The sequence below is a fragment of the Pseudophryne corroboree genome, chromosome 10 (genome assembly GCF_028390025.1).
Source record: "Pseudophryne corroboree isolate aPseCor3 chromosome 10, aPseCor3.hap2, whole genome shotgun sequence".
Taxonomy (NCBI): domain Eukaryota; kingdom Metazoa; phylum Chordata; class Amphibia; order Anura; family Myobatrachidae; genus Pseudophryne; species Pseudophryne corroboree.
Window position 1 is genome coordinate 264,913,857 of NC_086453.1, and position 19,758 is coordinate 264,933,614.

Sequence of the window (19,758 nt, forward strand, 5' to 3'; positions counted from 1 at the left end):
AGGGCTACTCTAGTATCTTGAATAACTGTCTCCTCTGTGGTGGTGGCCATTTTGGGAGGGACGTTTTCAATACAGCTGCTGGAGGGTCGGAGGACAACGACAGAACAGTGGGGACGACAGCGGAACAGCGGAGACGGCAGCGGGCGGCCGGGCAGGCAGCTGCATGGGCATCCCGGGCCCTCCCCTCTCTGTCAGAGAGGCCGGGGACAGCTGTGCCCCCAGCACCCCTTGATGGCAGCCCTGGGTGTCCCTATGCTCAGGTTAGCCTCTACCCATATTAGCATATAATTGCAATTGCATACGGTAAAAGATAGCAGCGGCAGCAGCAACCACATCTGAGTGAGCCTCATGATGTGCATGTGGCATGTCATCATGTCATGTGTGTGTCTGAGCGTGGTGATGTTATGCTTGCAATCAACTCTTTCTATGTTTTTTTTTACTTTATGCCAACGTGATAATACGGGGTCATTTGCACAAATCTTGTAGTATGATCCAAATAAAGCTAGAAAGCGGGGCAGTAATTTTGCACTTCATAAATTACTTTTAATGTGGTGAAACCATGGTGAGCAACTCAAGTCTATAATAAGAAATCAATAAGCGCTAGTCAGCGGGGTATCCAGAGAGGAGGGCCCCCCTCCTCTCCTGTCCCATAGCCGGCAGCGCTGATAAATGCCACCCCCAGAATACTGGTGACACAGTGAAATGCCACCGCCGGAATACTAGCGACACAGGCAACTCTCCTAATCCTCTTGTCTGTCCTCACTGTCTACCCCTTCTGTGTCACCCCGGTCTGTTAGCACCTCACCTTTTAGATTGTAAGCTCACAAGAGCAGGGACTTCTTTCCTCGTGCCTTTCCTTTTCTTACTTACACAATCTTATGCTCCTTACTCCCCTTGATGGCACCTAACCCCGGGTTTTCTATACCTGTCCTATATTGTCTTGAACTGTAAATGCTGTTGTCTTGTTTGCTCATTTGATTATATACTGTGTAATGGGTGCTGCGGATCCCTTGTGGCGCCATATAAATAAAGGATAATAATAATAATAACAACAGGCTATTCCCCCTCTCTGAGTGTCCACGATGCATTTATCCATTGTGCATTACCTCTCTTACCATTCCATTGTTTGCCAATTGTGGCCATATTGGACAGCAACTATATCTATGTATAAAATGGAAGCAGTTGTGAATCCTCAAATATATTTAGTTCCCTTGGAAACAGAGGCCCTAAAGGGTGACATGATGATTAAGCTTACTATGGTGGCCGATATAATGTAATTACCTGTGGCTATCACATTAGAGAATACAATATTACGGAGCTAATATTGTTTCTGTATGATACACTTCAGAAGAGCAGAATACTTAAAATAATGTTATCTTTATTTTTAAACTTTGCTAAAGAACAAAGAAATTTCATGTTTACGAATTCTGCTTCATAGCTTGTTATCCATTCAGCTTAGCAGAGGTACCTTCTCCAGACTGTGGTGACTTCTCTACCTCGATCTTCACTATATTTATAACTTCCTTGAGGTCTAGTCCTTTTTTTGGAGCTGTAACACTGAGGATCCCATCATGAGACAATGAGGCTTTCACCAAAAGAGGGTCTACATCCAAGGGTAGAACGTATGTCCTGGTAAAGGTCCTAGTGACGAAGCCATGCCTATCAATTTTCTGTGGATGCTGGGCAGTGACCTCTAGCAGGTTGTCAATAGTACGGACACTGATCTCATCAGGAAGAAAGTGGCTCACATCCAGGAGGACCTGGAACGTCTGCTCATTGCAGCTGATCTCAGAGTAGCCTCTGTCATTAGATTTGTTCTTCCTGGGCCTGATATAATAGCCATGATATAACGTGGGACAGAGAAGATCCTCTGCTGCTATACCTGGGAATGAAGAAGAAAGGGAAAGTGTATATAGTCAGGCAATTTAAAACTATTAAAATAAATATGGTTAAAGGTTCAGCTCTACTGTTGTTTTTGTTAATGAACCAGATTTGTGACTAGACAACATATTGTTACAGTATTTGCATATATAACATATTATGAATAGACAAATTAGGTCCCATTATAATATAGGATGAGTTACAGATAATGCCACCCAGGGCCGTAACTAGGGGCATGCAATTGGTGCTGTTGCACGTAGCGCAGGGCCCTGGGGACAGCACTGTCACTGCCATACTGCACCAGTATGTGGCTTGTAGCAGGGGCGGATCCAGAAGAAAATTAAAGGGGGGCACCATAATAGGGAAACGGTATTAGTTATATTTACATGCACCTAAGGCACACATGCTCCCAAGTAAGCGGTGTGGTATCACAGCGGGCATGGCCTCACAGAATACACCATCAGGTAATGATTGACTGTAGGAGCGCAACCTGGTTTACTGACAATGTTTCACCCTGATGAAAAGACTGATTGTGCCCTGAAATGTTGGTCACCTGTTCCATTAGTTATGGGAGCCTGGAAGACACCCCAGCACAATATAATTATTATAGTTATTAGTTGGTGGTGGCAGGTGCACCATACCTTGTTTTTGGCACTGCACTGAGACTCAGACTGCAGGACACAAACTGCCTATCTTTTATTAGCAGAAGCAGCCAGCTGGAACTCCAACAAGCAGCATAAGACATCTGCAGGACAGCCCTGTCACAATCACACGGGCCGCCTTCTCAAAGCTGAGGCTGAGTTTGACTGCACCTAGCATGGTGGTAAAGGAAGTGGAGGAGGAAGCGCTGGGATTATTGTGTGGTGCCGTGAGGGCTAATGAAGCCTTCTGCACCGTTAGAAGTAACAGTCTTACTCAATGCTGGCATTTGAACCCCGTGCCTGGGCTGGACTCTGGCCAGCTGGCAGTAGGGGAAGTAGGTTGCGGTGTGAGCTCCCCATTGGTTATCACACAGACTTACTATTACACGGGTCCTAGTGCCTGCCGGCTTTTATCAAATCTGACTGACGGAAATATCAGTAGTGCTGCAGCTGTTCTCCTTTTGAAAAAAAGAAGAAGTCAGAAACGACAGGCGGGGCACGGGCCCGAGTGCCCCCCCTGGATCTGCCTATGGCTTGTAGTGTGCCTGCAACGGCACTCTGCAGCCAGTAGCGCTACTGCAGAGCCACTGGGATCAAGGGATGCTCTAGGCAGGCATCCTGCAGCCTGTGGAGCGTCATTAGGGTGCTCCTGGCAGTGCTCTGAGTCAGCAGCCCCAACCCCTAGGAATAACATTATAATGTCACGGTTCAGAGGGCATGGCCGGTTCTGGGCGCACTACCGCCATGCAGGGGCCGATTGGGATGGAAAACCAGCCCGGGAAATCTATGGAAGTAGCCGTAATGGGGGATCCCTCCTCATAGTGACTGATTATACGCAATTGCGGCCTTCCTTGCATCTTTTGCTGCAGACCAGGGTGGATTGGGAACTAAAAGTGGCCCTGTCAAATTTTGTAGAAGTGGCCCAACATGGGCAGCACCAGAGGTATAACACGCCATGCAGCCATGGCAGCATCACTGGATGGCAGAGTTGCTGTACTGCAGAGATGGAATAACAGAATTAATGGTAACAATGAAGTGTACTGAGTGCGGTGGGCTGCCTGTCATGTGGGGGGTGGGGCCACATGACTACACACAAAACTGGCCCCACAGACACGTCGGCCTACCAGGATTCTTCCTGGCGAACCCTATGCCAGGAACATGTCCGTCCAGTACATTTTTGAAGGCCGGAGTGAAGATGGCGCCGATCACCGGGGACTTATATAGAATCCAAAATCCTCGAGAATGACGTTTTGCTTCAATTTGGGATCCGAGGAAGGCAGGAAGTCCCGAGCCGGATTCAGATCCCAGCTCGGATCGCAAAGTTCGGGGGGGTTTGGTTCCTTGGGAAAGACAGAGACTACCACCCTGTGGCATATCCTTAAAGGGTGCAATGTGTGCGGTGCACACAGCCCTTGCGTCCAGAGGGGCCCACACTGCACCCATTATTTTAATACCTCTGCAAAGCCCCAGTGACAGTGAGTCTGAGCACTAGGTGGTGTTCGGGTCTACGGACAAACGGCGCGGTAGCCAATTTCTTGGTGTTTTTTGCATATTCATAAGAGAAAATCGCAGGGAAAATGACATGGCCACCTAGTGATCCAAGTCACTATTACTGCTGCTGCTGCTAGAGAGGAGAGGACCTGGATGGAGACTCCTCTCTCAATACGTCCCTGCTACCACCATTTTCTCTGCATGGGAAATTACCGTGACTAATTGAATCCCTTAATCTTGAGTTTTACATAGAGATGAGCGCCTGAAATTTTTCGGGTTTTGTGTTTTGGTTTTGGGTTCGGTTCCGCGGCCGTGTTTTGGGTTCGAACGCGTTTTGGCAAAACCTCACCGAATTTTTTTTTGTCGGATTCGGGTGTGTTTTGGATTCGGGTGTTTTTTTCAAAAAACACTAAAAAACAGCTTAAATCATAGAATTTGGGGGTCATTTTGATCCCAAAGTATTATTAACCTCAAAAACCATAATTTACACTCATTTTCAGTCTATTCTGAATACCTCACACCTCACAATATTATTTTTAGTCCTAAAATTTGCACCGAGGTCGCTGTGTGAGTAAGATAAGCGACCCTAGTGGCCGACACAAACACCGGGCCCATCTAGGAGTGGCACTGCAGTGTCACGCAGGATGTCCCTTCCAAAAAACCCTCCCCAAACAGCACATGACGCAAAGAAAAAAAGAGGCGCAATGAGGTAGCTGTGTGAGTAAGATTAGCGACCCTAGTGGCCGACACAAACACCGGGCCCATCTAGGAGTGGCACTGCAGTGTCACGCAGGATGGCCCTTCCAAAAAACCCTCCCCAAACAGCACATGACGCAAAGAAAAAAAGAGGCGCAATGAGGTATCTGTGTGAGTAAGATTAGCGACCCTAGTGGCCGACACAAACACCGGGCCCATCTAGGAGTGGCACTGCAGTGTCACGCAGGATGGCCCTTCCAAAAAACCCTCCCCAAACAGCACATGACGCAAAGAAAAAAAGAGGCGCAATGAGGTAGCTGTGTGAGTAAGATTAGCGACCCTAGTGGCCGACACAAACACCGGGCCCATCTAGGAGTGGCACTGCAGTGTCACGCAGGATGGCCCTTCCAAAAAACCCTCCCCAAACAGCACATGACGCAAAGAAAAAAAGAGGCGCAATGAGGTAGCTGTGTGAGTAAGATTAGCGACCCTAGTGGCCGACACAAACACCGGGCCCATCTAGGAGTGGCACTGCAGTGTCACGCAGGATGTCCCTTCCAAAAAACCCTCCCCAAACAGCACATGACGCAAAGAAAAAAAGAGGCGCAATGAGGTAGCTGTGTGAGTAAGATTAGCGACCCTAGTGGCCGACACAAACACCGGGCCCATCTAGGAGTGGCACTGCAGTGTCACGCAGGATGTCCCTTCCAAAAAACCCTCCCCAATCAGCACATGATGCAAAGAAAAAGAAAAGAAAAAAGAGGTGCAAGATGGAATTGTCCTTGGGCCCTCCCACCCACCCTTATGTTGTATAAACAAAACAGGACATGCACACTTTAACCAACCCATCATTTCAGTGACAGGGTCTGCCACACGACTGTGACTGATATGACGGGTTGGTTTGGACCCCCCCCAAAAAAGAAGCAATTAATCTCTCCTTGCACAAACTGGCTCTACAGAGGCAAGATGTCCACCTCATCTTCACCCTCCGATATATCACCGTGTACATCCCCCTCCTCACAGATTATCAATTCGTCCCCACTGGAATCCACCATCTCAGCTCCCTGTGTACTTTGTGGAGGCAATTGCTGCTGGTCAATGTCTCCGCGGAGGAATTGATTATAATTCATTTTAATGAACATCATCTTCTCCACATTTTCTGGATGTAACCTCGTACGCCGATTGCTGACAAGGTGAGCGGCAGCACTAAACACTCTTTCGGAGTACACACTTGTGGGAGGGCAACTTAGGTAGAATAAAGCCAGTTTGTGCAAGGGCCTCCAAATTGCCTCTTTTTCCTGCCAGTATAAGTACGGACTGTGTGACGTGCCTACTTGGATGCGGTCACTCATATAATCCTCCACCATTCTATCAATGTTGAGAGAATCATATGCAGTGACAGTAGACGACATGTCCGTAATCGTTGTCAGGTCCTTCAGTCCGGACCAGATGTCAGCATCAGCAGTCGCTCCAGACTGCCCTGCATCACCGCCAGCGGGTGGGCTCGGAATTCTGAGCCTTTTCCTCGCACCCCCAGTTGCGGGAGAATGTGAAGGAGGAGATGTTGACAGGTCGCGTTCCGCTTGACTTGACAATTTTGTCACCAGCAGGTCTTTCAACCCCAGCAGACCTGTGTCTGCCGGAAAGAGAGATCCAAGGTAGGCTTTAAATCTAGGATCGAGCACGGTGGCCAAAATGTAGTGCTCTGATTTCAACAGATTGACCACCCGTGAATCCTTGTTAAGCGAATTAAGGGCTGCATCCACAAGTCCCACATGCCTAGCGGAATCGCTCCCTTTTAGCTCCTTCTTCAATGCCTCCAGCTTCTTCTGCAAAAGCCTGATGAGGGGAATGACCTGACTCAGGCTGGCAGTGTCTGAACTGACTTCACGTGTGGCAAGTTCAAAGGGCATCAGAACCTTGCACAACGTTGAAATCATTCTCCACTGCACTTGAGACAGGTGCATTCCACCTCCTATATCGTGCTCAATTGTATAGGCTTGAATGGCCTTTTGCTGCTCCTCCAACCTCTGAAGCATATAGAGGGTTGAATTCCACCTCGTTACCACTTCTTGCTTCAGATGATGGCAGGGCAGGTTCAGTAGTTTTTGGTGGTGCTCCAGTCTTCTGTACGTGGTGCCTGTACGCCGAAAGTGTCCCGCAATTTTTCTGGCCACCGACAGCATCTCTTGCACGCCCCTGTCGTTTTTTAAAAAATTCTGCACCACCAAATTCAAGGTATGTGCAAAACATGGGACGTGCTGGAATTTGCCCATATTTAATGCACACACAATATTGCTGGCGTTGTCCGATGCCACAAATCCACAGGAGAGTCCAATTGGGGTAAGCCATTCCGCGATGATCTTCCTCAGTTGCCGTAAGAGGTTTTCAGCTGTGTGCGTATTCTGGAAAGCGGTGATACAAAGCGTAGCCTGCCTAGGAAAGAGTTGGCGTTTGCGAGATGCTGCTACTGGTGCCGCCGCTGCTGTTCTTGCGGCGGGAGTCCATACATCTACCCAGTGGGCTGTCACAGTCATATAGTCCTGACCCTGCCCTGCTCCACTTGTCCACATGTCCGTGGTTAAGTGGACATTGGGTACAACTGCATTTTTTAGGACACTGGTGAGTCTTTTTCTGACGTCCGTGTACATTCTCGGTATCGCCTGCCTAGAGAAGTGGAACCTAGATGGTATTTGGTAACGGGGGCACACTGCCTCAATAAATTGTCTAGTTCCCTGTGAACTAACGGCGGATACCGGACGCACGTCTAACACCAACATAGTTGTCAAGGACTCAGTTATCCGCTTTGCAGTAGGATGACTGCTGTGATATTTCATCTTCCTCGCAAAGGACTGTTGAACAGTCAATTGCTTACTGGAAGTAGTACAAGTGGGCTTACGACTTCCCCTCTGGGATGACCATCGACTCCCAGCGGCAACAACAGCAGCGCCAGCAGCAGTAGGCGTTACACGCAAGGATGCATCGGAGGAATCCCAGGCAGGAGAGGACTCGTCAGAATTGCCAGTGACATGGCCTGCAGGACTATTGGCATTCCTGGGGAAGGAGGAAATTGACACTGAGGGAGTTGGTGGGGTGGTTTGCGTGAGCTTGGTTACAAGAGGAAGGGATTTACTGGTCAGTGGACTGCTTCCGCTGTCACCCAAAGTTTTTGAACTTGTCACTGACTTATTATGAATGCGCTGCAGGTGACGTATAAGGGAGGATGTTCCGAGGTGGTTAACGTCCTTACCCCTACTTATTACAGCTTGACAAAGGGAACACACGGCTTGACACCTGTTGTCCGCATTTCTGGTGAAATACCTCCACACCGAAGAGCTGATTTTTTTGGTATTTTCACCTGGCATGTCAACGGCCATATTCCTCCCACGGACAACAGGTGTCTCCCCGGGTGCCTGACTTAAACAAACCACCTCACCATCAGAATCCTCCTGGTCAATTTCCTCCCCAGCGCCAGCAACACCCATATCCTCCTCATCCTGGTGTACTTCAACACTGACATCTTCAATCTGACTATCAGGAACTGGACTGCGGGTGCTCCTTCCAGCACTTGCAGGGGGCGTGCAAATGGTGGAAGGCGCATGCTCTTCACGTCCAGTGTTGGGAAGGTCAGGCATCGCAACCGACACAATTGGACTCTCCTTGTGGATTTGGGATTTCGAAGAATGCACAGTTCTTTGCTGTGCTGCTTTTGCCAGCTTGAGTCTTTTCATTTTTCTAGCGAGAGGCTGAGTGCTTCCATCCTCATGTGAAGCTGAACCACTAGCCATGAACATAGGCCAGGGCCTCAGCCGTTCCTTGCCACTCCGTGTGGTAAATGGCATATTGGCAAGTTTACGCTTCTCCTCCGACAATTTTATTTTAGGTTTTGGAGTCCTTTTTTTACTGATATTTGGTGTTTTGGATTTGACATGCTCTGTACTATGACATTGGGCATCGGCCTTGGCAGACGACGTTGCTGGCATTTCATCGTCTCGGCCATGACTAGTGGCAGCAGCTTCAGCACGAGGTGGAAGTGGATCTTGATCTTTCCCTAATTTTGGAACCTCAACATTTTTGTTCTCCATATTTTAATAGGCACAACTAAAAGGCACCTCAGGTAAACAATGGAGATGGATGGATTGGATACTAGTATACAATTATGGACGGGCTGCCGAGTGCCGACACAGAGGTAGCCACAGCCGTGAACTACCGCACTGTACTGTGTCTGCTGCTAATATATAGACTGGTTGATAAAGAGATAGTATACTCGTAACTAGTATGTATGTATAAAGAAAGAAAAAAAAACCACGGTTAGGTGGTATATACAATTATGGACGGGCTGCCGAGTGCCGACACAGAGGTAGCCACAGCCGTGAACTACCGCACTGTACTGTGTCTGCTGCTAATATATAGACTGGTTGATAAAGAGATAGTATACTCGTAACTAGTATGTATGTATAAAGAAAGAAAAAAAAAACACGGTTAGGTGGTATATACAATTATGGACGGGCTGCCGAGTGCCGACACAGAGGTAGCCACAGCCGTGAACTACCGCACTGTACTGTGTCTGCTGCTAATATATAGACTGGTTGATAAAGAGATAGTATACTCGTAACTAGTATGTATGTATAAAGAAAGAAAAAAAAACCACGGTTAGGTGGTATATACAATTATGGACGGGCTGCCGAGTGCCGACACAGAGGTAGCCACAGCCGTGAACTACCGCACTGTACTGTGTCTGCTGCTAATATATAGACTGGTTGATAAAGAGATAGTATACTTGTAACTAGTATGTATGTATAAAGAAAGAAAAAAAAACCACGGTTAGGTGGTATATACAATTATGGACGGGCTGCCGAGTGCCGACACAGAGGTAGCCACAGCCGTGAACTACCGCACTGTACTGTGTCTGCTGCTAATATATAGACTGGTTGATAAAGAGATAGTATACTCGTCGTAACTAGTATGTATGTATAAAGAAAGAAAGAAAAACCACGGTTAGGTGGTATATACAATTATGGACGGGCTGCCGAGTGCCGACACAGAGGTAGCCACAGCCGTGAACTACCGCACTGTACTGTGTCTGCTGCTAATATATAGACTGGTTGATAAAGAGATAGTATACTCGTAACTAGTATGTATGTATAAAGAAAGAAAAAAAAAACACGGTTAGGTGGTATATACAATTATGGACGGGCTGCCGAGTGCCGACACAGAGGTAGCCACAGCCGTGAACTACCGCACTGTACTGTGTCTGCTGCTAATATAGACTGGTTGATAAAGAGATAGTATACTCGTAACTAGTATGTATGTATAAAGAAAGAAAAAAAAACCACGGTTAGGTGGTATATACAATTATGGACGGGCTGCCGAGTGCCGACACAGAGGTAGCCACAGCCGTGAACTACCGCACTGTACTGTGTCTGCTGCTAATATATAGACTGGTTGATAAAGAGATAGTATACTCGTAACTAGTATGTATGTATAAAGAAAGAAAAAAAAACCACGGTTAGGTGGTATATACAATTATGGACGGGCTGCCGAGTGCCGACACAGAGGTAGCCACAGCCATGAACTACCGCACTGTACTGTGTCTGCTGCTAATATAGACTGGTTGATAAAGAGATAGTATACTCGTAACTAGTATGTATGTATAAAGAAAGAAAAAAAAACCACGGTTAGGTGGTATATACAATTATGGACGGGCTGCCGAGTGCCGACACAGAGGTAGCCACAGCCGTGAACTACCGCACTGTACTGTGTCTGCTGCTAATATAGACTGGTTGTTGATAAAGAGATAGTATACTACTAATATTATATATACTGGTGGTCAGGTCACTGGTCACTAGTCACACTGGCAGTGGCACTCCTGCAGCAAAAGTGTGCACTGTTTAATTTTAATATAATATTATGTACTCCTGGCTCCTGCTATAACCTATAACTGGCACTGCAGTAGTGCTCCCCAGTCTCCCCCACAATTATAAGCTGTGTGAGCTGAGCAGTCAGACAGATATATAATATATATAGATGATGCAGCACACTGGCCTGAGCCTGAGCAGTGCACACAGATATGGTATGTGACTGACTGAGTCACTGTGTGTATCGCTTTTTTCAGGCAGAGAACGGATATATTAAATAAACTGCACTGTGTGTCTGGTGGTCACTCACTATATAATATATTATGTACTCCTGGCTCCTGCTATAACCTATAACTGGCACTGCAGTAGTGCTCCCCAGTCTCCCCCACAATTATAAGCTGTGTGAGCTGAGCAGTCAGACAGATATATATAATATTATATATAGATAATAGATGATGCAGCACACTGGCCTGAGCCTGAGCAGTGCACACAGATATGGTATGTGACTGAGTCACTGTGTGCTGTGTATCGCTTTTTTCAGGCAGAGAACGGATTATAAAGTAAACTGCACTGTCCTCACTAGTAAACTCTCTCCACTCAGTCTCTACACTTCTACAGTAACAGTACTCCTCCTAGTCAGCTCCAGTAAATCTCTCTCAGTCTCTTATAATCTAAATGGAGAGGACGCCAGCCACGTCCTCTCCCTATCAATCTAACCGAGCAAGGCGGGAAGATCCGAGTCGCTCGGACCCGTGAAAAAAAACATGAAGTTCTGGCGGGTTCGGATTCAGAGAAACCGAACCCGCTCATCTCTAGTTTTACAACACAGATAACTGTACCTCCAGTCTTGTCACATTGCTAGGACTCCAGGTTAGCTTACTTCCAACACCAATTAGGATTTCCGGAAGTCAGTAGCCTAGGTGTTTATGCATTTTTTTTCAACATCTGAATGTTACAAACATGTATTGAATCTGGACTGTATTGTACTGTACTGTCATGTGGAGCTATTATCGGCCGACTGTGCGTGCGTCTTAGCCACAATGCACACATGCAGCGATTGAACTGCGATCCAATAAGACTACATTTCTAGACAGGATTTATTCCCAAGTGTCTAACTGAATTGGGCCATTTTCTGAGAGGTACCAGTGAGTAGTGGAAAAAACATGGAGTTTTGTGACCATTTTCTGGGCGCGACTCTGCCTACATCTGCGATCCCGTACGCAGAAAACATGGCATCAGAGTCTCAGTTCCCATTCTGCGCGATCATAGAGTTACTCAGGGTTCTGCGACCACCACTGGGTATTTGTACTCAGTTGCTGGGATCTGCAAGGTCACCAGTGGTCGTCTCAGTACATTTCCAGGCACCCGTATCCAGTGGCGGATCCAAGGGGGGGCACTCGGGCCCGTGCCCCCCCTGCCATTTGTGGCCTCCGTCCCCCCCAGCGCCGGCGCCGCACAGGGAGATGACGGGCGCCCGCTGAGATTGTGTTACCAGCGGGCGCCCGTCTCCCTGCACAGCGGCAGCCGGAGGCAGGAGCTCAGTACTGAGCTCCAGCTTCCGGCGCTGTCACTGTGCGCCGTGCGCTATGGGAGAGATGTAAGGCATGACGTCTCTCTCATAGTGCTGACTGAGGAGCGGACGCCCAGGGAGGAGGAGGACTGCAGCGGTCTGGAAGCGGGAACGGGGCTTGGTAAGTATGTTCTGTTTTCTCTTCCTCAGTGCAGCGGGGGCATCTACTGGGGGCAAACTATGGGGGGACATTACTGCTGAGGGGCATCAACAAGGCAACAAGGGCATTACTACTGGGGGGGGCATTACTACTGGGGGCATTATTACTGGGGGGCATCTACTGGGGGCATTACTACTGGGGGCATTACTACTGGGGGGATCAACAAGGGGCATTACTACTGGGGGCATTACTACTGGGGGGCATCAACAAGGGGCATTACTACTGGGTGGGCATTACTACTGGGGGCAAACTACTGGGGGCATTACTGGGGGGCATCTACTGGGGGCATTACTACTGGGGGGCATTACTACTGGGGGCAAACTACTGGGGGCATTATTACTGGGGGGCATCTACTGGGGGCATTACTACTGGGGGGTCATCTATTGTGGGCATTACTACTGGGGGACATTTTTACTGGGGGGAATCTACTGGGGGCAAACTACTGGGGGACATTATTACTGGTGGCATCTACTGGGTGTATTACAACTGGGGGGCATCTACTGGGGGCATTACTACTGGGGGACATTATTACTGGGGGGCATCTACTGGGGGCACACTACTGGGGGACATTATTACTGGGGGGCCAACTACAAAGGGGCTAACTACTGGGGGCAAACTACAGGAGGACATTACTACTGGCGGCGTAACTACAGGGGCATTACTACTGGCGGCGTAACTAAAGGGGCATTACTACTTGGGGGCTAAAATACAGGGGGGGCATAACTACAGGGGCCAAACTACTGGGGGATAACTACAGGGGCCAAACTAATGGGGGAATTACTACTGGGGGCTAAACTACAAGGGGGGCATAACTACAGGGGCTAAACTACAATGGGGCAAACTACTGGGGGCATTATCACTGGGAGGCTAAACTAAAGGGGGGGGGGAAACTACTGGGGTCATAACTGCAGGGGCATTACCACTGGGGGCATAACTACTAGGGCGCTAAATGACTGGGGGCATTACTACAGGCAACATTACTACTGGGGGCAATACGGGCATTGCATAAGGGACACCACTACTATGGGGTCTATATAAGGGGCACTACCAGTACAGTGGACATTGCATAATGAGCGCTACAACTGTGGGCATTGTATAAGAAGCGCCACCTCACATGTACCGAAGCCGCACGCAAATTTACTTGCCCCTTCCATGGTGCCCCACCTATCATTTTCTTCTGGATCCGCCCCTGGCCGTATCATTAGCATATTTGCGTGGCAGCTATGTAAGGAATCGGGATTGCGTTAGCGACCACTTCTGAATAAGGAACCGTGTTTGTCAATGCTTGTGACTTAAATGAAGATCAGATCACATTTTAAGAAAAATGTCTACAGAAATCCAGGTCATTCTAAAGGGTTCACATACTTTTCCTGCCACTGAACAAATAGTAAACAAGGAAGCTATAGACTCAGATATGCTGATGCTATTACAGTTTACAGACACGGGGTTGCTCTCATGTAAGTTGTGGTCTGCGTGTGACATATTTAAAGAATGCAAAGTCATCTGAATGAAATGTCATTACCCTAACACTGCCTATGCCAGCAGACAATCAGATACAGAGCAGCTGTGTAGCTATTTATACCCTCTCTGCAGGAGTAGTTACCAGATAAAACTGTAACTGTAGTAACCTGCTACCCCTGTCTGCCATTTAATATAATACCTTACAGGAAGTCATATGAAATTAAGGACCATGTAGCAAAGAAACATTCAATTTTAAATGAAGAACAATTGAGGCTGATACATAGGGATGGCCAACACATTTTTGGACAAAATTGTGCTAAGAACCTCAGTTTTACTCCTAACTGTTTTCATTGCCAGTATTCTTAGTGCTTAGAGTGTGCACCTGCATTTTCTCTTTTTTCATGTGTGCAGATCATGCAGATCATGCAGTGTGGCAGCTTGTAATCATATTAATCAAATTAAAAAAACATTGCTTCCAGCCCTTCTGACTGACATGCTGCAACGTTTGGGGGATGGAGCGGGGGCGGCGACCAGGTCCGTTCTACAAAACGTTGCCGAACGCAGACTTCTTTGGACCCTGCTGACAGTTACCGATGGCCAGTCTGAGTAAGCTTCAGCTCATGCAACAATCTGCAACAATCGTAACTGATGGTGGCGATGGAGATCTGATGCTGCGTCTTCGGACAACAGCACTCGGAGTCCAACTGCATGCAGGAGGCATCCTACAGATGCTTCCTGCTGCAATCACATTTTATGTGAATGGCATTGCACAGCTGCTTCCCAGTGATTGTGCACAATTGTACAGATCGGAATCAGGCCCACAGTCATTTATAATAGCCAAGCACACATGCACTATTGCATCTGTTTTGAAACATACAGCTGAGCATTGATATGGATGGTGTGAGCTCTGTCTGTGCCCAAGCCACGCCATAGTGCCTAGCTGGGTTTATATGCTCACCCACAAGTCATATTATGATAAAACATTTTTTAGTTTTTCATTACATTTTGTTTCATGCAGTGATGATCTGGGGAATGAAGAACCCAATGAGGAAAGAAGGGAGTCGGAGTGGCTAGCCTGCATAGGAAGTGACAACCTACTGCTTACAGGGGACTAGTCGTGGAGCAATGATAAAGGGGTGTTCTACGTTGCACCGGTATGCTGGACGCCGGGATCCCGACAGCCGGCATATCGAATTCCTCCCATGAAAAAGTAGTGAGACCTTTATCAGTGATTACAGGACTTTTCACTGTGTCTTCCCATTCACAGGAGGCATTGGCGTTTCTATAATGGCTGCAATGTGTGCGGCACACACGGGTCCAGGGGGGCCTACATCGCACACACTATACCCATATTCTAATACTTACCTTTCCAGAGTCCAGCGTTGGGTGCTGCGAAAATCGCAGCCAAAATGGCCACCGCACATGCGCATAGTCAATTTGGGCTACGGAACATTGCGGGCGTCATGTTTCTGGAGACCTGCGCAGTAGACTCCGGCACAATGCTGGAGATAACTGTGATGAACAGAGGAGGGGGCCTAAAGGGGGTGCACACGGCCCCCCTTCTCTGTTAAAATGCCACTGACAGGAGGAGTTACCATGGAGAGAACTCACATTTCTACAGCAGTGCCCCAGTTCTGTGTCAGGATCACTTCTCCATGCAGTAGTATGGGGAGAGCATTTCGTTTCTAAAAGAAAAATCGCCGTCTCACGATTACGTTAAAAGCCTGCTAAAGGGAGAAGAGCAGCGAAAACTGCTGTCTTCCTGATTTCACCCTGTAATCTCCGCCCCTTTCTCTAAGGCTGGCTAATCAGAGGAGCCCTGGGAGGGAGTGGCATAGAAAAATATATGTCCCTGCTCCCCGCGTGACCAGGAGGTTCCGTCAAAGAATATATGTTAATGAAGTGACCCGGAAAATGGCAGATCACTTCAGACTGCAATGATGACTCCCTAATACCCCCGCTGCCGCTCTGTCCCCAAGCAACCACTGTACTTCTGCTCCTTCCGCTCCCCCACCGCCACTGCTCTGTCCATCCCTGCACCCCCTCACTGAAATTCTGTCCTCAACCTGCTACCGCTCTCTGTATAGTATATATGTTAATGAGGTGAACCCGCATATGCCGGGTCATTTCAGACTATTCACTCCCCACTGCCCCCAACTCTCTCAGCCCTCCCCGTCCCTGATCTGCCGGTGGACTCACTGTGCTGCCAGAGCATGTGCACACAAAACCAGAATCCAACACTCCAGGGGCCGCAGCTGAAGACAGGATTGCAGAGGCAAATAGCAAATAAGCAGTTAATGGTGTATGGTTGGTTTAATATTTTTATTGGGGTTAAGAATTGGTTAATTTGATATTGAATTGCTTAATTAATATAAATGTACTTAATGATGTAGAAGTTGGTGGGTATAAATGAGTTAACTATTTATTAAGTGGCTAATTATGTTGAATAGGGTTGTTGCTGAAGAATTAAATGATTTTTTGAGGAAAGTTATTTAATGATGAGATGATATTGTAGGATGGTCACAAAAATGCTCTCTGTTTTGTCTGGCGGTCACTAAAATGCTCTCTGTATTGCCTGGCAGTCACAAAAAATGCTCTTAGTATTGTATGGTGGTTACTAAAATGCACTCTCTATTGTCTGGCTGTCACTAAATTGCTCTTGGTATTGTCTGGTGGTCACAATAATGCTCTCGGCATTGTCTGTCAGTCAAAATAATGCTCTCCATAGTGTATGTCGGTCACAATAATGGTCTCCGTATTATCTGACAGTCACAAAAATGATCTTAGCATTGTATATTAGTCACAAAAATACTCTTAGTATTGTACAGCGGTCACTAATATGTTCTTTGTATTGTCTGGCAGCCGCAAAAATGCCCTCTTTATTGTCTGGCGGTCACAAAAAAATGCTCTCAGTATCCATGGGTGAATGATCAAACAGGTTAGCAGGAAATGGGTTGTAACTGGACTGGGTGTACTGAGTCACATGATATAAGTCATGTTCATAGGAATGTCATGGGTTCGTTGTTCATTTTACAAAGTTGAGGAGTCGGCATGGGAAAGGGGAGGCACCAACATATTTCTTGCCTCCGGGCGATTGAGATGAAGTTATGCCAATGCGCCGAGGACCCCTTTTTTGAATTGTATCACCGGAAAGGTAAGTGTACATTAATTTCTACTTAACATCACTATATATGTAATCGAAATAATGCAATATACAGTGTAGTGATAAATAACAGCAGAGCTACATGAATTGACCCCACAGTTACTAGTCTGCCCTGCAGACTGCTTCTTCAGGTGGTCAGGAGAAGTGGAGATATAGGGTAGAGGAAAATGCACTCAAGTTGTACAGTCCCCAGGGATCCATTTATATATAAAATAGACTCTTGGAACTAGCACTTGTCAATGAAGGATATGCTTTCCCAGTACACTTTCTTTTTGTGCAAGTACATTTTAGGCTCCCAAACTACAGTTTTATTTTTAGTCTTTTGCAGTGGTAATATATAAATATATACTGTAGTTACGCCTACAGGCACCAAAACCCTAAACCACGACTGTCCAGTGGATCTGCATGTGATCTGCCGTTTATACATGCATGTACATTCCTAATCTCCCGGGACAGCTCTAAAGATGTAGAGTTGTCCCCCCGGCGAAGTACTGAGTTTATGACCCGGGAGTCCTATTGCACATGCACGGCCCTTGGGGAACAAGATGGAAGCTTCACATCTTTGTTCGGGGACTTTCCAGAGTTTGATGCATATGGAACATTGCAGACCCATAGATATCTTTGATATCTGCTGGGGATCTTTGTTATACATATGTGGAAGCAGATGTATTGCGGAAAACCTCTGAAAATATCAGTTATCGGAAGTATGACTTCATATTTTACATGGATACATCCTGCCCATAAGGAGGAATTCACAGAAGGGAATGTTGGCCGTGCAGTATAAAATAACAGCATGAACTGGATAATGGTATTAGGTAACACCATTCATAAGTGGGTCTAGATATCAGAATATGTTTTTGCCTGACAAATCTGGCCATTGTTCGATTAAATCTAATCAATTGAATTCTATTATTTTCACCTACCTTCTCCAAAGTTTTGATCAAATATCTTTGTTGGGTTAGCAAACTCATATTCGGCAGTCATGGGGTAGGCATGGGGCACTGTTTTATCCTCCATGGCTGATGATCCTCTGAAGGATGAGTTGTCTCTCTGGAGGTGCCTGGTTGCAGCCACGGCAAAGTGATGTGGCAGATTCTGCTGGAAAGGCTTTATTGGTGGAAAGCTAATGGGAGGCGGATGCTATGAGACAGTACATCTTAAAATAGTCCTAAATACTTCGGATTATGGCTATTTTAGCTAGTAGATAAACGGTTTATTATTATAGCGCACAAATAGATTTATTAGCCCTGTCCCAAAGAATGATATCCACCTACTGCTTTTTAAATGCTTTGTATCAAGTAACAGGAATAGAGTGATGCTTATTACATACAGCAAGTAATTGGACACACAGGAGTTCTAGTTAACCCTTCAGTTGTTATTTATAGTTGTATATTAACTTATAGCAACCAATAAGATGCTTGCTTTCATTGTCTAACTCTAAAACTAAGCAAAATGCTCATTGGTTGCAGCTTTCAATTGTATTAATAAATGGCCCACACTTTCATCTCCCCATTGTTAGATGGGTTACAAGTGCCAGAGGGCTCCATTTAAGACATAAACCTTTTAGCACTTACCGCTCATAGGCCCTCATTCCGAGTTGTTTGCTCGCTAGCTGCTTTTAGCAGCATTGCACACGCTAGGCCGCCGCCCTCTGGGAGTGTATCTTAGCTTAGCAGAATTGCAAACGAAAGATTAGCAGAACTGCTACTAAAAATTTTCAAGCAGTTTCTGAGTAGCTCCAGACCTACTCCTAGATTGCGATGACCTCAGTCCATTTAGTTCCTGGTTTGACGTCACAAACACGCCCTACGTTCGGCCAGCCACTCCCCCGTTTCTCCAGACACTCCTGCGTTTTTGCCTGACACGCCTGCGTTTTTTAGCACACTCCCGGAAAACACTCAGTTACCTCCCAGAAACGCCCCTTTCCTGTCAATCACTCACCGATCAGCAGTGCGACTGAAAAGCGCCGCACGAACAACAGCAAAACTGCTAAGTTTTTAGTTAAATAACTAAGCGCATGCGCGCTGCATACCTTGCGCATGCGCATTTAGCTGCAAATCGCAGCATAGCGAAAATCGGCAACGAGCGAACAACTCGGAATGACCCCCATTGTGTTAGGGTCTCCTGCTCTGTGCTGCCACGTCGTCATGGCAACCGGGAGACAAGTGCTAGCGGAGTAACCTGAGCGTAGCTGATACTCCGGTTCGGGTCTTTTGCTGTGCAGTGGTTACAGGCTCTGTGCACGGCAGGGGATCCGGTGCTGGTTTTTGTGCTCACAGTCTGTGAGGTCTGAGTGGGGCGTGGACAGCACCTGCTATATAAACCCTCTTCTCAGGTTAGGCAGATGCTGCTGAATCTTTGTTGGTTAGTCAGTTCCTGAAAGCTAGTGTCACGATCCGGGTATCTGGACGCCATTACTTACCCTTCAGATGCCTCCTAAGGCTGGCTCAGCGTTCCAGGACCGGATCCCGCTGTTCCTGAGTTTCCACATGCAGAATGTCAGAGTGGTGATTTCATCAGCCGCGGCCTCCGCTGTGCCCGCGTGGTTAAATGTGCGCTTGTCAGTCTGGCGTCTCCTGTCTCCTGTGGCCGGCGTCGCCATTACTGTTTCAATTCTCACATGGATTACAAACCAAACTTCCCTCCAAGTGTCTGCATGGGCGCAGCCATCTTGGATTTTGTCATCTGATTATTTCCACCAATCTGCTGTCTGTATTGTTGATTTGCATAATTGCCTAGCCAACCCCTTCCTTGCTGCAGGTATAAGTATGCTGTGCCTGAGCAAGGAAGGCGTCAGTGCTTTGGTTGTCTAACCTAGTTCCAGTTTGTCTCTCTCC

At 47.1% G+C, this 19,758-nt stretch overlaps 1 protein-coding gene across 1 annotated transcript; it reads right to left on the bottom strand.

The window, feature by feature from the left end:
• Positions 1-1,361: 1,361 nt before the first annotated feature.
• On the bottom strand, positions 1,362-18,025 carry HSPB2 (heat shock protein family B (small) member 2). The gene is made up of 2 exons (XM_063941902.1): positions 17,845-18,025; positions 1,362-1,882 (listed from the first exon to the last, which is right to left on the bottom strand). Exons 1-2 carry the CDS (start codon positions 17,936-17,938, stop codon positions 1,443-1,445), a joined length of 534 nt encoding a protein of 177 aa, XP_063797972.1. The 5' UTR covers positions 17,939-18,025; the 3' UTR covers positions 1,362-1,442.
• Between the last annotated feature and the right edge of the window lie 1,733 nt (positions 18,026-19,758).

Coding starts and splice junctions, on each gene's coding strand:
- HSPB2 (XM_063941902.1), bottom strand. CDS start 17,938: ATGGAGGATAAAACAGTGCCCCATGCCTACCCCATGACTGCCGAATAT. Junction 1,883..17,844: donor TGATCAAAACTTTGGAGAAG/GTAGGTGAAAAT, acceptor CTTCATTCCCAG/GTATAGCAGCAGAGGATCTT.